General features: G+C 44.7%; 1 protein-coding gene across 1 annotated transcript in view; it reads right to left on the bottom strand.

The window, feature by feature from the left end:
- The window catches only part of LOC130107877 (inositol 1,4,5-trisphosphate receptor type 1), a 204,821-nt gene that overhangs the window by 96,188 nt on the left and 82,716 nt on the right, over positions 1–25,917 (bottom strand). The window contains exons 13-24 of the mRNA XM_056274659.1: positions 24,595–24,694; positions 22,550–22,710; positions 22,280–22,421; positions 21,446–21,604; positions 11,986–12,158; positions 9,797–9,916; positions 7,533–7,727; positions 3,453–3,704; positions 3,181–3,322; positions 2,902–3,055; positions 2,601–2,788; positions 1,603–1,735 (exon numbers count right to left, since the gene is read on the bottom strand). Of these exons, the coding sequence (XP_056130634.1) occupies positions 1,603–1,735; positions 2,601–2,788; positions 2,902–3,055; positions 3,181–3,322; positions 3,453–3,704; positions 7,533–7,727; positions 9,797–9,916; positions 11,986–12,158; positions 21,446–21,604; positions 22,280–22,421; positions 22,550–22,710; positions 24,595–24,694 (1,919 nt within the window). The remainder of the gene's footprint in view (positions 1–1,602; positions 1,736–2,600; positions 2,789–2,901; positions 3,056–3,180; positions 3,323–3,452; positions 3,705–7,532; positions 7,728–9,796; positions 9,917–11,985; positions 12,159–21,445; positions 21,605–22,279; positions 22,422–22,549; positions 22,711–24,594; positions 24,695–25,917) is intronic.

Raw genomic sequence — 25,917 nt, 5'->3', positions numbered from 1 at the left:
AGGAAAGTGCACACAGGTGGACTATATCTTATGTAGAAGGCACGATCTGAAAGGGATTGGAGACTGCAAGGTGGTGACAGGGGAGAACATAGCTAGGCAGCATTGGATAGTGGTCTGTAGGATGACTTCGGAGACCAAGAAGAGGAAGAGAGTGAAGGAAGAGCCAAGGATCAAATGGTGGAAGTTGAAGAAGGAAGACTGTTGTGTGGAGTTCAGGGTGGAGGTAAGACAGGCACTGGGTGGTAGTGAAGAGTTGCCAGATGGCCGGGCAACCACTGCAGAAATAGTGAGGGAGACAGCTAGGAAGGTACTTGGTGTGTCATCAGGACAGAGGAAGGAAGACAAGGAGACCTGGTGGTGGAATGAGGAAGTACAGCAAAGTATACAGAGGAAGAGGCTGGCAAAGAAGAAGTGGGATAGTCAGAGAGATGAAGAAAGTAGACAGGAGTACAAGGAGATGCAGTGTAAAGCAAAGAGAGAGGTGGCAAAGGCAAAGCCGTATGGTGAGTTGTATGAGAGGTTGGACACTAAGGAAGGAGAAAAGGACTTGTACCGATCGGCTAGACAGAGGGACTGAGCAGGGAAGGATGTGCAGCAGGTAAGGGCGATCAAGTATAGAGGTGGAAATGTGCTGACTAGTGAGGAGAGTGTGTTGAGAAGGTGGAAGGAGTACTTTGATGGGCTGATGAATGAAGAAAATGAGAGAGAGAGAGAGAGAGAGAGAGAGAGAGAGAGAGAGAGAGAGAGAGAGAGAGAGAGAGAGAGAGAGAGAGAGAGAGAGAGAGAGAGAGAGAGAGAGAAGGTTGGATGATGTGGGGATAGTGAATCAGGAAGTGGGGTGGATTAGCATGGAGGAAGTGAGGTCAGCTATGAAGAGTGGAAAGGAAGTTGGTCCAGATGACATACCTGTGGAGGCATGGAGATGTTTACGAGAGACGGCAGTGGTGTTTTTAATTAGATTGTTTAACACAATCTTGGAAAGTGAGCGGATGCCTGAGGAGTGGAGAAGAAGTATACTGATACCGATTTTCAAGAATAAGGGTGATGTGCAGAATTGTAGCAACTACAGAGGTATACAATTGATCAGCCAGGTGAAGAAGAGAGTGCAGGCAGGGTGGAGTGGGTGGAGAAGAGTGTCAGGAGTGATGTGTGACAGAAGGGTACCAGCAAGAGTTAAAGGGAAGGTTTACAAGATGGTAGTGAGACCAGCTATGTTGTATGGTTTGGAGACAGTGGCACTGATGAAAAGACAGGAGGTGGAGCTGGAGGTGGCCAAGATGACGATGCTAAGATTTTCATTGGGAGTGACGAAGGAGGACAGGATTAGGAATGAGTATATTAGAGGGACAGCTCAGGTTGGACAGTTTGGAGACAAAGCAAGACAGACAAGATTGAGATGGTTTGGACATGTGGAGGAGAGATGCTGGGTATGTTGGGAGAAGGATGCTGAATATGGAGCTGCCAGGGAAGAGGAAAAGAGGAAGGCCAAGGAGGAGGTTTATTGATGCGGTGAGAGAAGACATGCAGGTTATCCGCTGTGGCGACCCCTAAACGGGATCAGCCGAAAGTAGTAGCAGTAGTTATGCAGGGGGCTGATCTGACCTGGCATGTTGTTAGCTCCCTCTGCAGTTCCGGAAACAGTCAAATCAGTCTGAGAATTACTCTCATCAAACTCCCTCTTAAAGATTGATAGTAGACAGGAGATCCTGTAGTCCAGACGTACATTCAGTATGAACTGGTGGACCGAGCAGAAAATAACAGGACGACGTTAATAAGTATCATAAATAGCAATAATAAGGACTTAGTAAAACGTGCCGTCAATCGGTAAAAGTTTTAATTAATCATGATTAATCACAAATCTCAATTCTATTCAAATCAATTGCTACTATTTTGCTTATAAAGAAAAAACAACAAAACAATTGGAGGAATCACTATGACTACAGGCTACAGTAAAGCAAAATCTCACCCAAATGACCATTTTGCTATTGCGTTTGTTAGTTTAGCTGATGACATTCTGTTTCAGCTCGGCAAGTGTATTTTGAGAAACATTGCCTGTTTTTATCAGCGCTAACACCACCATGCTAACACCGCTATGCCAACACCATCGTGCTAACACTGCTATGCTAACACCACCATGCTAACACTAGCATGCTTGGCAACCAGATGGAACTTCAGACTTCTTGTGGTCTAGTGGAAAGACCAGCAACTATTAACAACATACAAGTTTTATTTTATCCCAAGTTCAATGAGCAAGTTTTTATTCTGAAATGTACTGACTAGCACACCAGTGGGTGTTTTACCACTCACTGTTTTTCACTGTTAGACTGCATGTGAGCTGCTTCTGGACATGTGATAGGGAGTTTGTGGTGAAAAGGCAATATGTGATTAATTTGTGAGGGCTTTTTTTTTTAAATGCATCAAGATTTACAAATTAATCGCCTGTGTAAATATGATAACTTTGAAAGAACTAATTAGAACATTAAAAGTTACGGGCAAACATTTGGAAGTTTTGGATGATAAGACAAGAGGCATGTCATAAGAAGACTTTTTAAAGCATGGGCATTTCAGTGTCTGTGTGTGAGTATATGCCTGGACTTTACCTGCAGGATCTCAATTATTTTGAGCTTGGTGTCCATGACCAATATGTCTTGTTTTTCTGGTTCTGTCTGGTTTTTAACCGTATCTCCACTGGAGGGGTTGGCCGTGGTGGGGAGGAAGCCCCCTCCTCTTAGGACCACCTGGGTCATGAGCTCGCCAACCCCGTGAATTGATCTCATCACATTACTGCCTGGAAATGCACACATAACACAAACAAACCAAATTTAAACACGAACATGGAGGCCAGTTCCATGTCTCAGGGAGAAATTCTGTCCGTAATTAACCACCCTGAGGCTCAGCCACCTTTTGTCTCATCTCCTTTCTCCAGCTTGTTGAAGGGGAAGATGGTGCTGACATGGACACAGTCCAGAATGGCCAACAGAATCTTGGTAAGCCGCAGAAGATCACTGAAGTTGTAGAAGCCAAAATAGATTAGGTTCCTGGCTAGATTTACCACCTGGAAGAAGGCACAGACAAGTTTGGACGTTATCAATCATTTTAACTCTTTCTCAGTATGGTGCATTGAGAAAAACATATTGTCAATGTTGTCGCCATATTCCAGAATAATATCCAGATGCTGACCTCAAAGGTCAACTTGTTCTTCTCTTTATCGGCAAAGGGGAAACTCTGGCACACGACATCTCTCAGGTAGTTCTCTACAAACTCCATGGTTTGAGAGAAACGCTCCTTGATCTCATCTTTAGACGTCCCATCATTGTCGTAGCTGTGTTGGGGCAAACGAATGTTGTAATGACTAAACCATTTTCACATACAAATCAAATCAGTAAATACTGTGTACTATAAAGCAGTGATTATAATAATGCACTGATCCTTCTACTAGTCCAGTCACTCACTCATCAATTGCGATCTCAGAGGGGATTTCAGACCAGAGTCGTGCATATTTGACAGGCGTGACCTGCTCCTGGGGGTCACGGTCTACATGCATGTGCAGCATCATGCGGCAGAAAGAGGCTCGCAGATCGTAAGGCAGGTCTTCATCTGACATACAGCGCAGGATAAGGTCCACATCCAGCTGGCCAGAGATCTTGTTGATTGCCAGGTACTGCCGGTCCAAACACATCCTGGCAAAAAGGTTCAACTGGTACCTGGAGTAAAAATTAAAAAAAAATTACAAATTCCAGAGTCAGAACCACATCAAGAACAGAATATAGCTGCAAGCAGCGAATAACAACAACAAAGGTGGCAGTATGGGGCAAAAAAGCTTCTAAAAGAACATGTAAGGTTGAGACTTGCGTGCACTTATTGATTAATGGAGCTTGGCTTTATTTGAACACAACACTTTTTTTTGTTGGATTTTTTCCCCCTTTTTTCTCCCCAGTTGCATCCGGCCAATTACCCCACTCTTCAGAACTGTCCCGGTCGCTGCTCCACCCCCTCTGCCAATCTGGGGAGGGCTGCTGACCACCACATGCCTCCTCTGATACATGTGGAGTCGCCAGTCGCTTCTTTTCAACTGACAGTGAGGAGTTTCACCGGGGGGAAGTAGCGCGTGGGAGGATCACGCTATTCCCCCCCGGTTCCCCCTCCCCCCCGAACAGGCGCCCTGACCGACCAGAGGAGGCGCTAGTGCAGTGACCAGGACACATACCAACATCCAGCTTCCCGCCCGCAGACACGGCCAATTGTGTCTGTAGGGACGCCCCACCAAGCCAGAGGCAACACGGGATTTGAACCGGTGATCCCCGTGTTGATAGGCAACGGAATAGACCGCCACGCTACCCGGACCCCCCCTCTCGTGTGTTTTGATGTGATTTTTTTTCTTTCCTGATTGTCCACAGTAGGTGAGTGTGTATTGTACAGCACAACCTGCATTGAATGTGGACCACACAGTACAGTGGAATTGAGTTTGTAGTGTACAGTAGTTGAATCAACTTCAGAGTAGGTGAGAAGGGGTATAAAAAATACGTGTGTACTTCCTCCTACTGCTTTTCCAACATGTCACAAGTAATCTGATGCATATGGAGATCTGTTCACCGAGTTTGATGTGTGGATTTGTTGATCACTTCAGATTACTGGCAATGTACTACATCTGTATGTTATGTCCTGCTTGTTTACATGTTTGGGGGAAAAAAATCATCATCATCATCATCGCCCTAAAAATGGATACCTGGGTTTCCTGGCTTGGCCTCTATCAATGTGGCAATTTTCTTAAATTCTTTTTTATTCCATTTTATATTCCATTTATTCATTTATTTCACATGTATGTATATTAGTATGTATATATATATATATATATATATATATATGTGTGTTTGTGTTTACATATATATTATGATTATTATCTTCTATGTGTGTATGTATTTATGTATACATGTGTGTGCGTGTGTGTGTGTATATATATATATATATATATAATCCAGTGAGTCAAGTAAATTCTTCATGAGACAGTACAAGCCTGTTTCATTCATGCCATAAGCAATCTTCAGCTGTGTATATCTGTGTGTGTGTGTGTATATATATATATATATACATATATATATATATATATATACACACACAATTTTTTTTCCGTTCGCTTGTTTTGCTTCTGCAGTTTAGGGTGCAGTTGGGTGGGTTGAGGGTGGGTTATTGGTTGGCGGGTTTGGCTTTTATGGAGTAAAACTCACAGGCACGTTTACACTTTGTTCTGCTTGTCTTACAAACCTGTGCAAAAATGCAATAAAAGATTATAAAAAATAATAAACTGACCAAACAGTTCTATATGGGCTGCCATAGACTCCCGTTGCAGAAGAAAAACATACATAAGGTTACCTACAGGGTTACGGGTAACCTTATATAACAGGGAGCCATGAGGTTACGTGGTCACCTTCTGGCACCCGGATGACACCACTTCTGGCACCCGGATGACACCCGTGACCCAGAAACACAAGAGGAGGTTGTCAGAAATGTCATCAAACTCATGTAATGGGACACTCCTGTCAGTCAGCCCTGACATGCTGCATCTACTTCTGCGTTATGAAATGTATTCTTATGGCCTTGGACGATGATTAAACCACCTCCTCATAGTGACGATGTCCCCAACAAGATGATGTTTTCCTTCACTGTGGACAGTTTATGCTTCCTAATGAAAACCTACCGAATACAGGGCAGGGGATTGTGGCGGCTGACAATAGTGCATAGCATTTTTTGTGACATATGAAGAAAATGTGTAGGACTAGTTGGCTTTAATTAATTTAGCAGTGTTTGAAAACAAAAATAACGAAGGCAGAGTGGTGGACGTCTAAACTGGTGCCGGTAAACTTTCCACGCGTTATAATTATAATTTTCTCATTATGCCACACAGCCCCAGAACACTATACACCTGTAGCATACGCTGACTGATGGCAGCACTACAGCGATTGTTATATTGACCATGAAATAGGTCAAGTCAAGTCCATTTTATTTGTATAGCCCAATATCACAAATTCCAAATTTGCCTCAGTGGGCTTAACAGCAACACAACCTCCTGTCCGTAGACCCTCTCATCGGATGATAAGGTGTCCATATTTCTCGGACCGACGTTTTTCAAAGTGCTGATTGTCATTGAAATTGGCAGAGCTGGTTCTATGGGCTGCCATACCTCACAGTGCAGAAAAAAAAGTACAAATGGAAGAAAAAAATTATTGAAATTAAACATACGATAAACAATGGACCTGACCTGACCCCAGGAACGCAAGTAAAAACACATTTTGTTGATAGGAGAAACAGTTCAAGACCTGGAGACCAGAAAGTTACCTCACATTTGGCCTGTTGGTGGAACTAGGGGGATAGTTGCTAAATTTTAACATTTAACAGAAAAAAAATGTTTTGTCCCCCAATGGTACTTGGTCAATTACCCTATTTTCCAAGCCGTCCCGGTCGCTGCTCCACCCCCTCTGCCGATCCGGGGAGGGCTGCAGACTACCACATGTCACCAGCCGCTTCTTTTCACCTGACATCGAGGAGTTTCACCAGGGGGACGTAGCACGTGGGAGGATCACGCTATTCCCCCCAGTTCCCCCTCCTCCCTGAACAGGTGTCCTGACCAACCAGAGGAGGCGCTAGTGCAGCGACCAGGACACATACCCACATCCGACTTCCCACCCGCAGACACGGCCGATTGTGTCTGTAGGGATGCCTGTCCCAACACGGGGACTCGATCCAGCGATCCCTGTGTTGGTAGGCCACGGAATAAACCACCACGCTACCCGGACACCATAACAGATAAATTTGGGACTTGTCCATCCATTCAGTAATTTTGATTATGACTGGGCAAAGCATTTTGGGGAGAAGGGTTTCTTCCCGTTTCTGCGACATTGGCGCAAACTTAATTTTTCATGCTGCAGCCGAACGGTTTGGGGTATCAACGTTCTGTTGAACAGCCATACTACAAGTATCCCGGCGAAGCCTCCTTCTGCATGCTGTAAAGATCACATAAACTTTGCAGAAGAACAAGCAAAAAAAGTCTTTTTGTTAAAACTCATAATGGCAGGTGTACTGACCGACTGAAACTGACCAGACTAGATGTGTGGGATTCAACTTGACCCCAGGAACTCAGAGAAACAAGAAGGCTGTTGATTCGCAAAATGGTTCGAGAGCTATAGGCCAAAACGTTAGCTCAGTTTTGGACTGATTGTGGTGCATTGTTGTGCTGACTCCAAAATGGCTGACTGGGCTTCTTGGATTGACCTCCATCCAAGTACCAATTTCCATAAAAATGGACTGTTCTATGGGCTGTTAGACTCCCAGGAAAAAAAAGAAAAAAAGCCTACAATAACAACTGGGTTTCAGCCCTGTGGGCTTGAACCATAATAAATACAACACAAACACAGCCATCAAGAATCCACCAAGTGATTTCGATACAGATTTCAATACGGTTTAAAATGAGGATGGAAGTCAGGTGTGACCTGGGTGTTGTGGCTTCTAATCACATCTGGCCGAGGTTTGAGCTGTACCTGTAGTAACTAATGACCTCCTGGTCCTCCTTTTGGCCCTCCTTAGCATCCTGGGCCAGTTCCCTGATGCTTTTACTGCGGATTTCCTTGTTGCTGTCCTTCCAGAAGAGCCACACCTCCTCCTCATCCTCCTCGGACTCCACAGAATTGTCTCCGATAGACGCTCCTTCGATCTCAAATCTCGAAAGCACCAGTCTGCAGAAATGAGAGAGGGCAGGGGAAGTGCTGGTGAGCTTTTTGGTTTAATCAAAGCCTGATAAAGACATTAGAATGTATGAATGTTTTCAGGGCAACAAAACCCTAACGCCCAGTCATCTGCTTGTGGGATAAGAACAGACTACACATGTAAATGCAAGTGAGACATAATTCATTTATATGACAAAGCAGCACTGTCCACTGTGCCGCTGAGGCCAGAGCAATAAACTGAGGGCGCTTTCATATATTAGGCAAGATTGCTGGGGCCCAGTGGTCAGCACCATGTCCTCACAGCAAGAAGGTCCTGGGTTCGAACCCCAGGCCGTCCCAGGTCCTTTCTGTGTGGAGTTTGCATGTTCTCCTTGTGTCTGCATGGGTTTCCTCCAGGTGCTCCGGTTTCCTCCCACCATAAAAAGACATGCATGTTAGGCTTAATACTGCTGCCTGTACCCCTGAGCAAGGCCATGGAAAGAGGAACTGGAGTTGGTCCCCGGGTGCTGCAGCTGCCCACTGCTCCTATACAATAGGATGGTTTACATGCAGAGAACACACTGGCAAAATAAAGTGGCTGTCTTCGTACCGTGCCTGAGTATGATTTCCCCACCCCCAGCTTTCACATTAGTAATGTTGTTCTGTACCCAAGTACACTTGTGTATCCAATACAGTAGGTGGTGGTATGCACCTAGTTGGTTTGCGATCTGACAATAATAATAGTGGTGAAGAAGAACAAAAAGAAGACAACAGCTACAACGGAAGGAGAAGAAGACACCCACGACAGCTTTAGGCTGTCTTAACAATTTTTACCCAGAATTGAGACACTTCCCAGCTGGGGGGAGATGCAGACATCTCTGCTGTGGTACCACAAGCAGTTTTTTCTATATTTTTACACATGCATGTGGACCGTGACCCCCCCAGTCCACTTTCGTGTTTTGGTACAGAAGTTTTCACACCTAATGGGACCCGTACTCGAGACCACCATTTGCAAGCGGACCCGTGTGCCCAGGTACAGTACACAGTGTCCACACTAATCAAACAAACTGGACTTCGGGGTCAAGTGTACTCTGATCCGGGCCCGGGTCCCTGATGTGAAAGCCTCCTGAGGCCTGTTGTGCTGCAGTTAAGGGAGTACAGAACCTTGATCCAACATCTGAGAAGCACTGAGAGAAGCCCTGAATCACTGCTGGTCCTAAAGCTGCCTGGACTCGCCAGCTGATTGAAAGCATTGTGAAAATGTTTTAAACATGTTGTTGACAGGGCGGCTGCGTAACGCCAGATGTGGAAAGGCAGGTCCTGTTACAGCAGACTGGCGTGGAAAGACAGGTCCGGTTACAGCAGACTGGCGTGGAAAGGCAGGTCCGGTTACAGCAGACTGGACGGGTAAGTGTAAGGACAACATTTATATATGAAACAAGTGCTGCTGCTGATAGCAGACACATGTTTGTATAGTGAAATGTTAACATTCTGGCCTTGTGACCATGCTGTGCAGTTTTTGTGGTTGTTCTTTGTTTTTGTTGTTGGAATTCCCCCCCCCCCTTTTTCTCCCCAATTGTATCCGGCCAATTACCCCACTCTTCTGAGCCGTCCCGGTTTCTGCTCCACTCCCTCTGCTGATCCGGGGAGGGCTGCAGACTACCACATGCCTCCTCCCATACATGTGGAGTCGCCAGCCGCTTCTTTTCACCTGACAGTGAGGAGTTTCACCAGGAGGATGTAGCACGTGGGAGGATCACGCTATTCCCCCCCATTTCCCCCTCCCCCCTGAACAGGTGTCCTGACCAACCAGAGGAGGCGCTAGTGCAGCAACCAGCACACACACACACCTCTGGCTTCCCATCCACAGACACGGCTGATTGTGTCTGTAGGGACGCCCGACCAAGCCGGAGGTAACACGGGGATTCGAACCGGCGATCCCCGTGTTGGTAGGTAACGCAATAGACCGCTACGCTACCCGGACGCCCCAGTTTTTTGTTTAATAGGCTTACAAAAGGAGGTAAGAACAAAGATAGCTGGTGGAGGGCTGTGTGTGTGTGAGGTGGGGGGTGCCTGGGTGGCAACAGGATAAAACCCACTTGGTCTCTATGAGGATGTCTCCGTTGGCAGGGTCCAGCACGGCATTACAGATCAGCTCCTGCGTCACAGGGATGGATTTATTCATTGACACACACAGGTCTGACAGGTAGTCCAGGAACCTGGAAAGCATCAAATCATGAGCAAACACACACACGCACACACACACACACACAAGCTGTGTGTGTGTGTTTATGAACAAAATAAACGACAAGGATAACGATAAGACATTCAGGGTTCTGTCACCCATGAAGAACTGCAGAGGAAAAAACTATTTAATGCAGCCACCGGACTTCAATTATGTGATAAAAAAGTTACATGTCCCCTCAGCGAACAATGCACACACTGCATGTTTGTTTGGCGTGTCAAATGACCGAAAACATTCCAGACATCGATTTTATCACCGCCTTAATCAAACACGCCACGGTCATAAAACTGGCTGCAGAAGGAGCCTCCCAACAGAGACATGAAGATGGAATCCACCCGAAGAGCCGCGTGTCCGTTTACTGCCACGTGCGTTTGTTTCTGCACCCACGCAAACAGCTCGGGTGCACACAACAACCACACAAACAGCATTCAACGGCAAATGCATGTTCAGATGTTATCTGGTTGATCTTAAATGTTCTGTGTGAGACTCGGCCATGCGAAGCTGTGACTCCATCTACAACAACCAGGACGAGCTCAGTCAGATGACTGGAAACAGAAACAGACCACAGGGGTATGCTAACACCAGCCGCCACGGCGAGGCGTGTCAGCAGCTATCACACCTCCCAGACTATGAGTCGCTGATTTTTTTTACTCGTCTGGCCCGTCCTGCAACTTACATTCCAAAGAGACTCATACAATGTGATGGACTCTGTGCATAGCTGTAGTCCACTGACTTCCGGTTTCCGCTGCAGCGGTCATACCAGCTTCCTGTTTGTTGGCGTGTGCCATTGACAATGGCGTATTTCTGGTGATGCCTGCAAGATTTGCCATGGATAAACGTCAACCACATGCACACAACTGTCGACACGCTTTCACCTGCACCTACCAGCACACGGGTGGAGAGTGTCAAGTTGGACATATCAAGTTACGTCCACAATTCCGTCCGTCCGCTCGTCCTCATAAGTGTGGACGTAACTTGGCAAGTACAACCTGAAATATGCTATTGTCACTAGCGCACGCCAACAAACAGGAAACTGGTATGACCGCTGCAGTAGAAACCGGAAGTCAGTGGACTACAGGTATGCACAGAGCCGATTCTGTCCGACACTGCATTTCAACTAAGGCCACTAGATGGCACTGTTTAAATTTGTGACTCAATTGAAAATACTGTACTGCCATATAAATGCAACTTATGCACCGAAGTGACGTTTTATTCCCCTCGCAACAACACTCTCTTTGCTGAGTGTGACAGATACTCCGGCACGACTTGTCCCGAAAATAGGGTATACTGTTGGAGGGTACATTTATGGAGTGTGTTTTTGGACTCCCCCCCCCCCCCCATTTTTCTCCCCAATTGTACTTGGCCAATCACCCACCACACTCCTCCGAACTGTCCTGGTTGCTGCTCCACTCCCTCTGCCGATCCGGGGAGGGCTGCAGACTACCACATGCCTCCTCCCATACATGTGGAGTCACCAGCCCCTTCTTTTCACCTGACAGTGAGGAGTTTCACCAGGGGGACGTAGCGCGTGGGATAATAAAGTTATTCCCTCCAGTTTCACCTCCCCCCTGAACAGGCGCCCTGACCGACCAGAGGAGGCACTATTGCAGCAACCAAGACACATACCCACATCCGGCTTCCTACCTGCAGACACGGCCAATTGTGTCTGTAGGGATGCCCGACCAAGCTGGAGGTAACACGGGGATTCGAACCGGTGATCCCCGTGTTGGTAGGCAACGGAATAGACTGCCATGCCACCCGGACGCCCTGGTCACTATAGTATTATTCAAATTATTCTATTTTGTCAGTGTACAGGAATAACATAAAAAAGGGAAAATGAATGCAAACAGCTTATTTCAACACACACATCTGCAATATCAGCTGGTACCCCTGCACATGTGAACCAGCCACAGACCAATTAACAGACACACAAGACATAGCTACACAGACAAACAGTTCCGCAAACATTCGCTCACCCATGCACACATCCACGCACACACACACAAACCAACACACACACGCAAAACACACGTATAAACACACCTGGGCTCGCGGTTCTTACGGACCAGGCTTACAAACGTGTCAATCTCTGCAGCAGTGATGTGTTTCTCCAGCAGCTTGCGGTTGTTATGCAGCAGAGCCGTGATGGTGTCTTCAGCCAGGACATCATAGCCAATCTGTTTCTGCATGAAGCGAAACTGCTTGGCTATGTACTCCTGGGGAGACAAAACATTCACATTACACTGGTATACAGAACAATGCTGAACAACATTGTCTTTGTTCCTTGTTTCACTTGCATGGACACACAGTGCTGTTTGTGACTGCACACCAAGCTGACCCATTGACCTCCTCACTGCCTCGGCAAAGGAAACACAACATTTCCTCATTATCCAATACACGCAAAAGCCCAAGAATGCAACGCAACATAAGAGAAATCTATTGTGAGCTCGCTAGCCATTAACCTACGATTTAGAATGCAGAACAAGATAACAAGGACTAGACTGCTTCATGACTTAACTTAATGAAAGCATCCCTACAGACGCTGGACTGTAATGCGAGGGAAGGGAAATGCCCTTTATCAAATAAAAAAAAAAAGAGGGAATTTTCAGGATTTTTTCCCCCCTTCTTTGGTGGTGTGTGACACATTCTTACTGGTGCGTTGTGTGCGTTGATAAATGATCCAATTCATGACACATTTCAAAGACACTGAACCACAGTTGGCAGGGGCCAGACGTGATCTTTACATCCACGCCATGATAATCACATCAGTGCTGCCTTGGAGGCTTAAACCAAGTTGAAATGTTGTCTAAAAAAACTTTGTTAAAGACACAACACCAGTACAGTTTTGTTCAGTTTTCCTGTTGTGGAGAAAAACTGTTCCGTTTTTGCCTACTGAGCTACAGGCAGTTTGATCACGACAGGCAGGGGGCCTGGTGCGTCCCCTCGGTCTCATTCCGGGCCCCCTAAAATTTCATTGTTGTCACACACTAATATCTGGAAATTCCAAGCACACCTTCACAACATGTCTATTTAGCATGTGAAAATCCCCTTGCAACTTCCAAAATGGTGTCCAATTTCACACTGGACATAGTTACTATTATCCTTCACTTTCACCATTATATAAATTAAAAGGATTAAAATTAAATCTTATTTCTAAGGTCTTTATGCATGCTCCTTAGTTCTAAAGATATGTTTAAGTGTAAGTTATTAGTATTGTATTAGTGCAGATATTGTAGTATTGCAGTACTACAGTACAGCTGTGCACCAGATTCTTTGCGGCATGTCTATTTATGTACAAAATGCTGAAATGACTAAACATCTATTTTCATTTAGATAATTCAATGTCAAAACCATTTTCCTTTGCAAAGTCATATTTTGTTAAAGATTAAAGATTTACCATATCTGTTGTTAATTTCAATTGGTGCTCTTACTAATAAACTGCCAGTAACCACGAGAAGACAAGTATACGTAGGCTGCCAGATGTTGCAGTAAGAAGCCTGGGCCTAAATGACTCTAAATTGTGACAGTATATCAGGAACCAGGAACACTTATTTGTCATTTCATTTCATGCACCTGCACACATGAAATCAAATGAAATGTCGTTTCCCCCAGCCCACAGCAGTGCAACACAAACACAAAAACACATAACCAAACTACAAGAACACACATATAACAGACACCCTGGACAAGCCGCCAGGCCATCACAGGGCAGAAGACATATATCCAAACTACAAAAAAAACCAAAAAACAACAACTGCAAAAACACATCTATCCAACATATCCAAAAAAAAATTCACTGTCCAAGAGAGCGAATGCCAGGATAACTGTCAGAACAGCCGGTCTGCATGTGCTATGTCCTGACAGACCAGCCTCGGTGTGTCATCCTCAGGCGGAGCTCCAGGCAGGGCTGTGGTCCCTGGGCCCACTGGACGCAGCAGACCAAGCTCCCCCAGCCAATCCAGCGCCAGCTCTCCCAGCCATCGAACGAAGACACAAACTTAGACGGAGATGTGGACAAAGACTACATGGACGGTACTGGGTGAGGCTGTCGCAAATGTAAGTTTGCGCTGCCATCTTCTCACACCAGTACTGGGTGAGGCTACTGCAAACATGAATTCACACTGCCATCTGTCGTATAATAAGCCATATATGCATTATAAGCTGTATATGCTTATAAAGTGCATTTCCTCAGTGTATTTTTGTGAAAGCCACACATTACATTGAAAGAAAATAGACTAGACCAATACTTTACACAGTATGTATTACACAGCACGCAGAATAACTGCTGGTTTAAACATTTTAGTCCACCGATATAGACACAAAAATGGAAGCGGACTACGCTTCACAGCCTTTCCATGTGCGATGTAAACCCGGCATTTGGGTGAGCACATTGCCCAGTGCCTCTCATTGCTAATCATTAAAAATATTTGCAGTCTCAGACTTTTGACTTTTAGTTACATAATACAGATGTAAAACAGGCCTTTAATTAAGCAAAAATTGCATTGTGCCAGCCATTATATGATGTGCTATTTTTTGCATTTGCTTTTTATGTCCCATAGGCTTGGTGTTGCCAAGAAAGAGATTGAATGGCTGATTGAGATGTGTTGGCATTGATTAATTGTCTCTGGTCCTTTACCCATGGAGGATAATGATGCCATAGATGTACAGTAGGCTCACCTCAATGAACCGCTGGCTGGCTCGTTACCGTTACTGTAATGAGCAGGGATTCGGCTTTGTTGATAACTGGCCTTCTTTCTGGGCCTGCCCTTACCTGCTGTAAGTGGATGGCATTCACCCTATTGGGGATGGCGCCACTCTTTTGTCTAGCAATATAGATAGCCGTTTACGTTGCTGTATTGCCCCCCAAGCTCTCTTCTCCTAAACGTGTGAATCACAATAATCTAATAATCATTCCTTCCACTGGTGGTGGTGAAATGTGCAACGAAGCACCTAATAATCCACAGAACCAAACATCTAATGTTACCAAAAGTGTGAACACATCGTTCAAAGCGTAGATCTTCAAAATTGTCAACTAATAATACGAGGTGTCTAATTCCAATTAATATGTCACCTATTAGTAGCTCTAAAGCTCTGCCTACTACTGATCACTTCCACAAGATGCTTAAATTTGGTTTCATAAATATCAGTTCACTGTCTACCAAAGCCTTACTAATAAATGATCTGATTCTTGAACATAGTTTTGATATGATTGGGTTATGTGAAACATGGCTGAGACCAAATGTTTTCCTTCCCTTAAATGAAGCTCCCCCACCTTACTATACTTATGCCCATGAAGCTCAGGCAAATAAACAAGGTGGGGGTGTCGCCTTAATATTTAAGTCCATTTTTCAATTTAACTTCTAAACTTGAATCTAAATTCCAATCTTTTGAGGCTCTTGTTCTAAGTCCGTCTCCCTCAGCCACGAAGAGACTCGGCTCAGTCCAGATTGTGATCATCTAACCTCCTGGCTGTTACTCCCTATTTCTTGAAGAATTTGGAGAATTTGTCTCAGGTCTTGTTACTCATTCTGATGAGATTCTAATTCTAGTTGATTTCAATATTCACCTGAATAAGGCTGCTGGTCCTCTAAGTAAAGCCTTTCTGGCACTAGCTGATACTTTTGGGCTCCCTCAGTTTGTCCAAGAGTTGACTCATTGCAGTGGTAACACCCTCGACTTGGATTTATCTAAAGGGATAGCTGTTTCTGATCTGAATGTCTTGCCGACCACATCTGCTGTGTCAGATCATTTTCTCATTAAATTTGAAGCATTATTGGCCTGTCCAGTTAATGTCGGCACAGATGTAATTGTCCATCGCCACACTGGTCCATCCGCTGTAGCTGCATTTGGCCAGCAGCTGCCTGAAGTCTTGGCTCCTTTCACTGTAATGACTGACTCTGTTGAAAATCTTACTAGTGACTTAAATGTGGCCTTCTCTCATCTTCTCGATTCAGTTGCACCTCTCACTACCACAGCTAGGTGACTAAAGAGGCCTATGACCTGATCTAATGATGAGACACGTGCTCTTAAGCGGCCTGCAGGAGACTGGAACGTAAATGGTGAAAATCAAAATTGGAAGTTTTTTACCTATCGTGGCACGAGTGTTTATTGAAATACAAGCGTGCTTTATCTGCTGCAAAAGCAGCGTATCTCTCTCACTTAATCAATATTAATAAACACAACCCCAGCTTTCTCTTTGACTCTGTAGCTACACTTACTAAAAAGCAGCTGTCTATTAGCTGCTCACCATTCACGGCTCATGAGTTTCTAAACTTTTTCTGCATTAAGTTTGATGAGATCAGAAACAAAATGAGTTTTTCAGCTCCAACTACTTCTGCTGATCCTGTCTTACCAAATTCATATCTATACAATGAGTCACTGATAGTCCCTGTTATACAGCTTTTGAGACTCTCAATACTTTGACTAAAGCTAGTGTCAGCTTCTAAGCCCAAAACTTGCCTACCTGACCCTTTACCAACAAAACTTTTTTTTCCTGGGACTTACAGTACTTGACATTGTTAATTTATCACTTGCTACTGGCCCTTTTCCCAGCAGTTTTAAGACGGCTGTGGTCAAACCGCTACTTAACAAATCGCACCTCTATCCAGAGTCTCTATGTAACTATCGACAAGTCTCGAATCTTCAGTTCTTTACTAATGTACTAGAGAGAGTTGTGTATCAACAGCTGTCAATCCATACAGAAGAAAACTATCTATGTGAACCTTTTCAATCAGCTTTCAGGGCCTGTCACTCCACTGAAACTGCTCTGACCAGAGTGGTGAATGATCTTCTGCTTGCTATAGCCTCCGATTCCACTTCTGTGCCTCTACTACTGAACCTCAGCTCAGCCTTTGACACCACTGATCACTGCATACTATTAGAAAGAATAAATTGTAATTTTAGTGTCTCTGGCTTAGCTCTGTCTTACCTGGAAGAACACATTGTGTCTGCTATAATAATATTACATCGAAATTCCCTGATGTTAAATATGGCATACCTCAGGGCTCGGTTCTTGGCCCTCTCCTTTTCTCTCTTTATATTTCACCTCTTGGCCAAAATATACACAGCCATTGAATACATTTCCATTGCTATGCGGATTATACTCAGCTGTATGTGCCTAAAAGAGCTGATTATCATACTCAAATGACTAATTTAGAGGCCTGCTCTGCTGCTGTGACAAATTGGATGTTTTCCTGCTTTTAACCCGATAACGCGATGATTTCACAAAGTGTAGCAGCCAAAAATCTTGTGTTAAGTTTGATTCCAGCTTTTCCTCTGATAAGCACTTGAAAGAAATCACCAAGACTGCCTTTTTTAAATTTTTTACTTATGAAACATAGCTAAAGTTCAGTTTTTCCTGTCCATGGCTGACGAAGAGACTCTAATACATGCATTTGTTTAATCCAGACTTGATTACTGCTCTTGTTCTTGTTAAGGGGTCTAGTTAGATCGATGCCATCGGCAATCTACTTATTTGCTGGTTTTCTTGCGCTTTGCTGGTGTAGCTCCCAAAATCGCTGTCTTCGTTAACTAGCATGTCTGCCACATGCTAGAACTAAAAGTCTTCAGAATGATTCAAAATGCTGCAGCTAGAATCCTAACTAAAACTAGAAATTTTGACCATATTACACCAATTCTTGCCTCCGTTCACTGGCTTCCTATCCCTGCTAGATCAGACTTCAAGGTGCTTCTGCTAACTTATAAAATCCTAAATGGACTTGCCCCATTTTACCTGTCTGATCTCCTTAAACTGTACATTCCATCTCGAGCGCGCCACTCTCAAAATACAGGGCTGGCAGCAGGGCCTTTTCCTATCGGGCCCTGCTCTTGTGGAATAACCTGCCTGCCGTCATCAGACAATCAGAGTCTGTTGAGTACTTTAAATTCAAACTTAAAACTCATCTTTTTCATTTTACCTACAATTAGTTGCCTTTAATTGAGTACTTCACCACTTGTACTGCATGGCAGATCGGGTTCGGTCTCAATGAATTTACAAAGCACTGTTGTGTCGATGACATTGTATAGATTATTTACTATTGCAAACTGTTCTCTTTTCTCTCACATGTCTTTTCTCTTTCTCTAAATAATGTTTTCTCCTTTCTAATCTCCTGTGTGTGAATGGTGTAATGTGAGTCTCCCTTGTGTGCACGTGCAGTCTTGTCCTCCTCCCAGGTCTCCATAGTGATGGTGGTCACGTGGCTCAGGTCCTGGGCTGTTCCGGTGGCATCTTGACACTGCTTGGCATCCTCCTCATCATATTCTTCATACATCTTATAATTTCATTATATTTCTGTTGTCCTCTTTCAATGTTGTATTGTGTAAATTGTGTAAACACAACATCCATTGCACGTCTGTCTTGGGAGAGAGATCCCTGCTCTGTTGCTCTCCCTGAGGTTTCTTCCTATTTTTGTCCCTGTTAAAGGGGTTTTTAAAGGAAGTTGCTCCTTAGCTGATGCGAGGGTCTAAGGACAGGATGTTGTATTGCTGTAAAGTCCCCTGAGGCAAATTTCTAAATTGTAATAATGGGCTATACAAACAAAATTGCCAAGGAGGATGGGCTATTACATGCATACACCTTAAACAAAGCCCAAATGAAATGTCTTACCAACGACAAACACAACATACTGAGTCAGCAGCCCTCTAAGAATATGATTCCAGTACCAAAGCAATACTGCTTTATTTGCAATAATAAGAACATATCAAGGAGATGCAAACATATACAAATATATAAATGTAAATGTATATATATATAAATCTAAACCAGAACTAAGAGTAATCTTCGTTCTCATAAGCGAAGATGTCTGGGTAGGGGGGCCCATAACAATTTTTGCACCCGGGCTCTTTGCGGCAGACTTATGTCCCTGATCCAAAGGTTTATTGTTTAATGCACATTGCGAATTTAGTTTTTAACAGGGACGATCCATCCCCTCTCAGCTGTCAAGCCCAATCGTCAAAACTTTGTTGAAGTGTAAAACTGCTTATCATTTATTTTATTCAAGAAGTTATAGCCTGATCCTCAAATTTTACTGGTTCAGTTCAATGCAGCATTGGCTTACTGTTATTTTTCTTTTAGCAACATTTAAACAATAATTAATTTGCTGTATGAAGTTAACCATCTGTTTAATGGCCAATTAACTGAGCAGTTAAAAGACTGATAAGTTGTTTATGAATAAAATTAACTAGGTTCTAGATGTATCTTATACTAGGTTCTACAAGATCTCTGCCTGTGGGTGGTGTGCTTACTTTTTTTTTTTTTACTCAAACTCACAATCTCTGTTTTAATTTTCAAAACCACACCACTCAGCTTTTCCCCTTATTGACTGTGCTGGACATGTTATGTTAATTTATTGTTTGTCAGCTCAATCTCAATATTTATCCTGTTACTTAAACTGGTATATCACTGAAATAACAGATGCTATTGTGCTGTACATGTGTTCTCTGGGGTTCTGTTGGCCACTTTCATAACGGACCAGCGAACCACAAAATATTTGGGTTACGTAAATGGACTACTTTTATGAGTCTTCTCCTCAAAATGACGCCAGTCAAGTTCAGAGGGCTGAGAGTTGGCTGTAAGTGGGCATGAGAACGTAAGCGGAAACTCTTACATTTCACTCCTTGTCTAGTTCAGGCATTCCCAGAGACCGGGTCGGGACCCACAGTTGGATCGCAGGAGATATTTGAATCGCCAAATAAATTTGCAGAATTTCTTAATTTTTTTATATCTGCAGTACACCTTTAAGCCACACGAGGAAGCTCGTAGGTATTTCAACCACACTCACAGTCCATCCATCCTTTATCCAAGCCGCTTATCCGAATCAGGGTTGCGGGATGCTTGAGCCTATCCCAGCAGTCACTGGGCAGCAGGTGGGGAGACACCCTGCACTGGCCGCCAGGCCACCACAGGGCCGACACACACACACACCTAGGGACAATTTAGTATGGCTGATTCACCTGACCTACACGTCTTTGGACTGTGAGAGGAAACCGGACCACCCAGAGGAAACCCACACAGGCACGGGGGAGAACATGCAAACTCCGCACAGAGGACAACTCGGGACGATTCCCCCAAGGTTGAACAACCCCAGGATTCGAACCCAGGACCTTCTCGCTGTGAGGCGATGGCGATAACCACCGAGCCACCATGTTGCCCCCACACTCATAGTTTCCATCAGAAATGGACTGAACACTACACCTGATATGTGCGTTGGGTTCTCCTCTTGTACACCGGACTGGAATGTGATACTAAAAAGCAAGCAGGCCCACCTATCACATTCGCGAGGTAATAAATAAGTAAAACTGAACCGTACCGTTGGGTATTTGGAGTAGGCCTAGAGACATGTCAGGGTCAGTAAATAACACATCATGAGCCTAATGAGATGTGATGTGGAACAGACACGGTGTGGTTAACGAATTGATTGTTGACTGTTCGAGATCTATTTTTTGATAACAATAGCTGCACTTAAACACAGGCCTACTTGTTCTGATAGGAGGCACGGGCAATTCAACAAAAACTGTCAGCAAGAAGCACGTATTTGATAGTACTGAATGTGTGTATTGTTCTGATAATTGTACTTATAACGCTGAATCTGATATGAGAGGCAAGCTTACCTTCTGTTTTACTGATTAGCAGGGAAAAAAAGACGTTAAAATGTCACCTCTGCCTAAATGCATTTATTTGGTCTCATTTATAAATTATTTAACATGTGTGTATGTTTTCAAGAACACGTGCATAAAATGAAGTTGTGATTCATCATACGTATTCCATCCATTACCCAAGCTGCTTATCGAACTCGGGTCACTGGATGCTGGAGCCTATCCCAGCAGTCGTTAGGTGGCAGGCGGGGAGACACCCTGGACAGGCCGCCAGTCCATCACAGGGCGCGTGCACGCAGACACACACACCTAGGGACAATTCAGTACGCCGAGTCACCTGACCTACATGTCTTTGGACTGTGGGAAGAAACCGGAGCCCCCGGAGGAAACCCACACACACACGGGGAGAACATGCAAACTCCACACAGAGGACGACCCGGGACGACCCCCAAGGTTGGACTACCCCGGGGCTCGAACCCAGGACCTTCTTGCTGTGAGGCGACCGCGCTAACCACTGCGCCACCGAGCCGCTCATCATACGTATCTCTTCAGAGTGGCTGGTTGACCTTTTCAGGAGAATACGAGGTGATGTGGAAATGGCAGTAACAATTGTCAGGAATGTTCATTTATGCACAAATTCGCTCTTCTCACAATTTCTAGATAAGGGCTACTGTGAATTTGGTCATGTTGATTTGTTATCTTTAAAAAGTGGGTCCCCAGATAAAACAGTTTGGGAAACTCTGGTCTAGACCCTCACGTCATCTGATGAGTCCATGAGCTAACAGGGGCACGACCGTATGAGACGTGTGTGCGCTTGCTGCTCTATGGAATGCGTCTTGCTCGGCAAACCTCTCCTTGGTATTCCCAGGGCAGGCATGGTGACAGGAGTATCGGGCATGACAGACAGTACCTGGTTCTTGCGGTAGTCCTGCTGGGAGTGGCGTAAGACGCGGTAACAGAGGCGGCAGATATGTCTGAACGGGGCGTGGCGCTGGTCAGCCAGCTCCTCCAGTCGCAGCATCGGCCCGTCTCCACTGTCCATGAAGGGAGCCTGCAGCAGCTTGAAGATCTGAACACAGACATTGCATTGTGACAAGATAAAATAACAGGGAAACAGAAGTCAGAAGAACGTGCTGGTCTGAGGGAAGAAGTTTTGATGCTGTTTTCTGGAAGAAAAACACAACAATTTTTTCTAAAACACTCATTTGTAAGTCACTCACGATAACAGAGAAATTATATCTGGCCAATGACCCCACTCTTCCCAGCCGTCGTCCCGGTCGCTGCTCCACCTCCTCTGCCGATCGGGGGAGGGCTGCAGACTACCACATGCCTCCTCCCATACATGTGGAGTCACCAGCCGCTTCTTTTCACCTGACAGTGAGGAGTTTCACCAGGGGGACGTAGCGCGTGGGAGCATCACGCTATTCCCCCCAGTTTCTCCTCCCCCCTCAACAGGCATCTCGGCGGCCCAGAGGAGGCGCTAGTGCAGCGACCAGGACACACACCCACACCTGGCTTCCCACCCGCAGACACGGACAACTGTGTCTGTAGGGACGCCCGACCAAACCAGAGGTAACACGGGGATTCGAACCGGCGATCCCCGTGTTGGTCCTCCAATACAATTTTAATGTAAAAGGAGACTAAGGGGAATGTGAGTCAAATTCAGCAATGTCCACCAGTAAATGACTATTGTGAATTACTCCAAATCTAATGTTCCAAGATGCATTCAGACGTTTGACTCTACCTGTTTGAGGATGTTCTGCTCTCTCATGAGCTTCTGTCTCTCCCTGTTGGGCTTGTTGACCATGATGTCCAACACGTCCTGCCCATTGTTGGGAATGTCCACGACAAAGAACACCAGATCCTCCAGAAGCTTGGTGACCGCCCTGGGGACACACACACACACACACACACACACACACACACACACACACACATTAATACACAGATATCATCCCCGTACAGCATACTATATTAAAAACGATCAACCTCCTCATCTTTCTTCACCGTTTACCTCCTCTCATTCTGTGTAATGGTGCCTTTCTCCAGCTTGCCAGCAATAGAAGCCAGCACTTTACTAGCATCATTGGCAAAGTCAAGGTCTCTCACTTCAGCTGGGGAGACAGGCACAATAGCAAATGCCTCTTTGTCCTCTTTGAGTGTGGAAGTACCGATCTAGAGCAATGAAATGAACAAGACCGACATAAGATGATGTCATGTATCAAACTGTGAATATATATATATATTATGGATGCACCGATACCACTTTTTTTCAGACCAAGTACTGATATGAGTACTTAATAATGCCATTACACTTCTTACAATTACTTTGAAAATGTGTTTTGTTTTCATCAGACGTTCATTCTGACTGTAACGAACTGTCGTTACTGACATTTGAACATTCAGCTAGTATAGGTTTTTCTTAAACATGGCGTTGCCACACATTTCACTTTAATATAACCACACTTTAGCGTAACAAATTGTCGTTACTGACATTGGAACATTCAACTGCATGTTTCAGCTGTTCTGTCCCCCGCCCGCGGGTTGTCTCTGCACATGTCCTCTCGCTTCCCCAGCGTCTGCTGCAGAGTTGGTTGTTGCCGTTTCCCGCTGCGATTAGCAAACGCCTTGAACTCGGCGTCGTGTTGGTTCTTCAGTTGTTTGATCCAACCGCTTGTGTTGAAAGAGCTAGCTTTTCTTTTTAGTCTGTGGTGGCGTAGCGGTCTAAGCATTGGCTTTGTGTGGATGCAGTCGCCCACTGGGGACTGGGAGTTGCGACCCTATGGCCCTATGATCTGAATGCGTCTGTGTGTGTGGGGAAAAAGCAGTGGTTCGGCCTGGAGTCGCCTTGTCACGGAAGTGGCGAGGTGCCTCCTTCCAGACTGCCGGCCGGAGAGGTGCAGTTGGCGAACGCATGCTGTACGAGGGTGGGTGTTTGAACTAGAATAGGGAGCGGCTGGCCACTAAATTTTGCTGAGCATAATTTGCAGTCGGCTTTACTTTTGTCACCGTCATTTACTCTGGAATATCTCCACACGGCTGACATTGCTCCTCCTCCACCGCCCCCTGCTCAGCTGAGAGGTGAATGTAACGCTGCTGTAAAGTGGTATCGGGTGTTGTTGTATCGGAGCAGTTTTATGATTACGAGTACACGTGCACAGTATCGGACCAATACCTGATGCTGGTATCGGTATAGCCTTAATATATCTACTCATATATTTTCGGAATGTGTGTGTGTGTGTGGTGTTAGTGTAGATAGCGGGACCGAAAACTAAAGCTTATCCTAATTGTTTTTGGAGGTGGTAGGTATTGTCTCAGAGAGTAAGGGAAAAATCCCAGAAAATTAAAATTATGCATAATTATGCAAAATATGCATTTTTCTAAAAATGGCTAAAAACCACTTGTCTCGGCATTTCAGATGATTCTGAGCATCTTTGATTTTTTCACCTATAAAAAAATTTCTGGGACTTAGAAATGTTTTGGCATTATGCAAAATATATGCATTTTTGCAAAAATGCACTTATGATCCTCATTTCTTTGGGAGGTGGTAGGTATTGTTCCAGAGAGGACCAGAAAAATAGCAGAAAATTGAAATATAATTATAATAATTATGCAAAATACGTATTTTCTAAAAATGGCTAAAAACCACTTTTCTCAGCATTTCAGATGACTCTGAGCATTTGGGGGGAGGGAGTAGGAGTGGGGGGGGGGTAAACCACTTTTCTCGGCATTTCAGATGATTCTGAGCATTTGGGGGGAGGGAGTTGGAGTGGGGGGGGGTTTAGGGGCAGGGGGAAGGTGGTTAGCTGGCAGGATGAAGAGGAGGGAGATTTAGACGGGTAGATAACCAAACCGTTACATTGTAGTGGGGTTCTTCTAGTATATATATATATATATATATATATATAAGTATATACAAATATATGAGTGCTTCAGGAGTACTTGCAGTTAGGTACTGGGGATGCTATCAGTTAATCTTGCATCACACATACTAGGACATGGTTGCATGGTAACAGCTTTACGAGTCGTTGTGGGTGTGCGGTGTAAGCGGTCACTCACACGGAGCATGACGGGCTTCTCCTCTTCCTTATCAATGGGGTGGTTGGTGCTGTGGACCCACGTGTTAGTGCACAGGTGTCTGAGCCGGACATACGAGTTCCTGGACGTAAAAAAAACACACAAATCCACATATAACCCAAATACATGCCCGAATGCATAAAAAAAAGAAAAGAAAAAAAGCTAGCTCTTGTCAGAAATAGGTAATGGTGTCTCCTTAATCATTCTTTTTCCCCTCAAACGGAAACCAGGCACTGCACTCAGTCTAAGTATTTTATAATATTCTCTTTATTTACAAACCCCAATTCCAGCGTTGTGTAAAACGTGAATAAAAACAGAATACAATGATCTGCAAATCTTTTTCCACATATATTCAGTTGAATACACTACAAAGACAAGATATTTCATGTTCAAACTGATAAACTTTATTGTTTTTTGCAAATATTCACTCATTTTGAATTTGATGCCTGCAACACGTTCCAAAGAAGCTGGGACGGGGGCAACAAAAGACTGGGAAAGTTGAGGAATGCTCAAAAAACAGCTGTCTGGAACATTCCACAGGTGAACAGGTTAACTGGAAACAGGTGAGTGTCATGATTGGGTATAAAAGGAGCATCCCCGAAAGGCTCAGTCGTTCACAAGCAAGGATGGGGCGAGGTTCACCACTTTGTGAACAACTGCGTGAGCAAATAGTCCAACAGTTTAAGAACAACATTTCTCAACGTACAACTGCAAGGAATTTAGGGATTTCATCATCTACAGTCCATAATATCATCACAAGATTCAGAGAATCTGGAGAAATCTCTGCACGTAAGCGGCAAGGCCGAAAACCAACACTGAATGCCTGTGACCTTCGACCCCTCAGGTGGCACTGCATTAAAAACCGACATCATTGTGTAAAGGATATAAAGGAACACTTGGGAAAACCATCGTCAGTTAACACAATTCGTCACTACATCTACAAGTGCAAGTTAAAACTCTACCATGCAAAGCCAAAGCCAGATATCAACGCCACCCAGAAACGCCGCCGGCTTCTCTGGGCCCGAGCTCATCTGAGATGGACTGACGCAAAGTGGACAAGTGTGCTGTGGTCTGACGAGTCCACACTTCACATTGTTTTTGGAAATGATGGACGTTGTGTCCTCCGGGCTGAAGAGGAAAAGGACCATCCAGATTGTTCTCAGCCCAAAGTTCAAAAGCCAGCATCTGTGATGGTGTGGGGGGGTGTTGGTGCCCATGGCATCATGGGTAACTTGCACATCTGTGAAGACACCATTAATGCTGAAAGGTCCATACAGGTTTTGGAGCAACATATGCTGCCATCCA

The sequence above is a fragment of the Lampris incognitus genome, chromosome 2, assembly GCF_029633865.1.
Source record: "Lampris incognitus isolate fLamInc1 chromosome 2, fLamInc1.hap2, whole genome shotgun sequence".
Taxonomy (NCBI): domain Eukaryota; kingdom Metazoa; phylum Chordata; class Actinopteri; order Lampriformes; family Lampridae; genus Lampris; species Lampris incognitus.
Note: the sequence above shows the minus strand (reverse complement) of the source record. Positions and strands in the feature narration are given on the sequence as shown.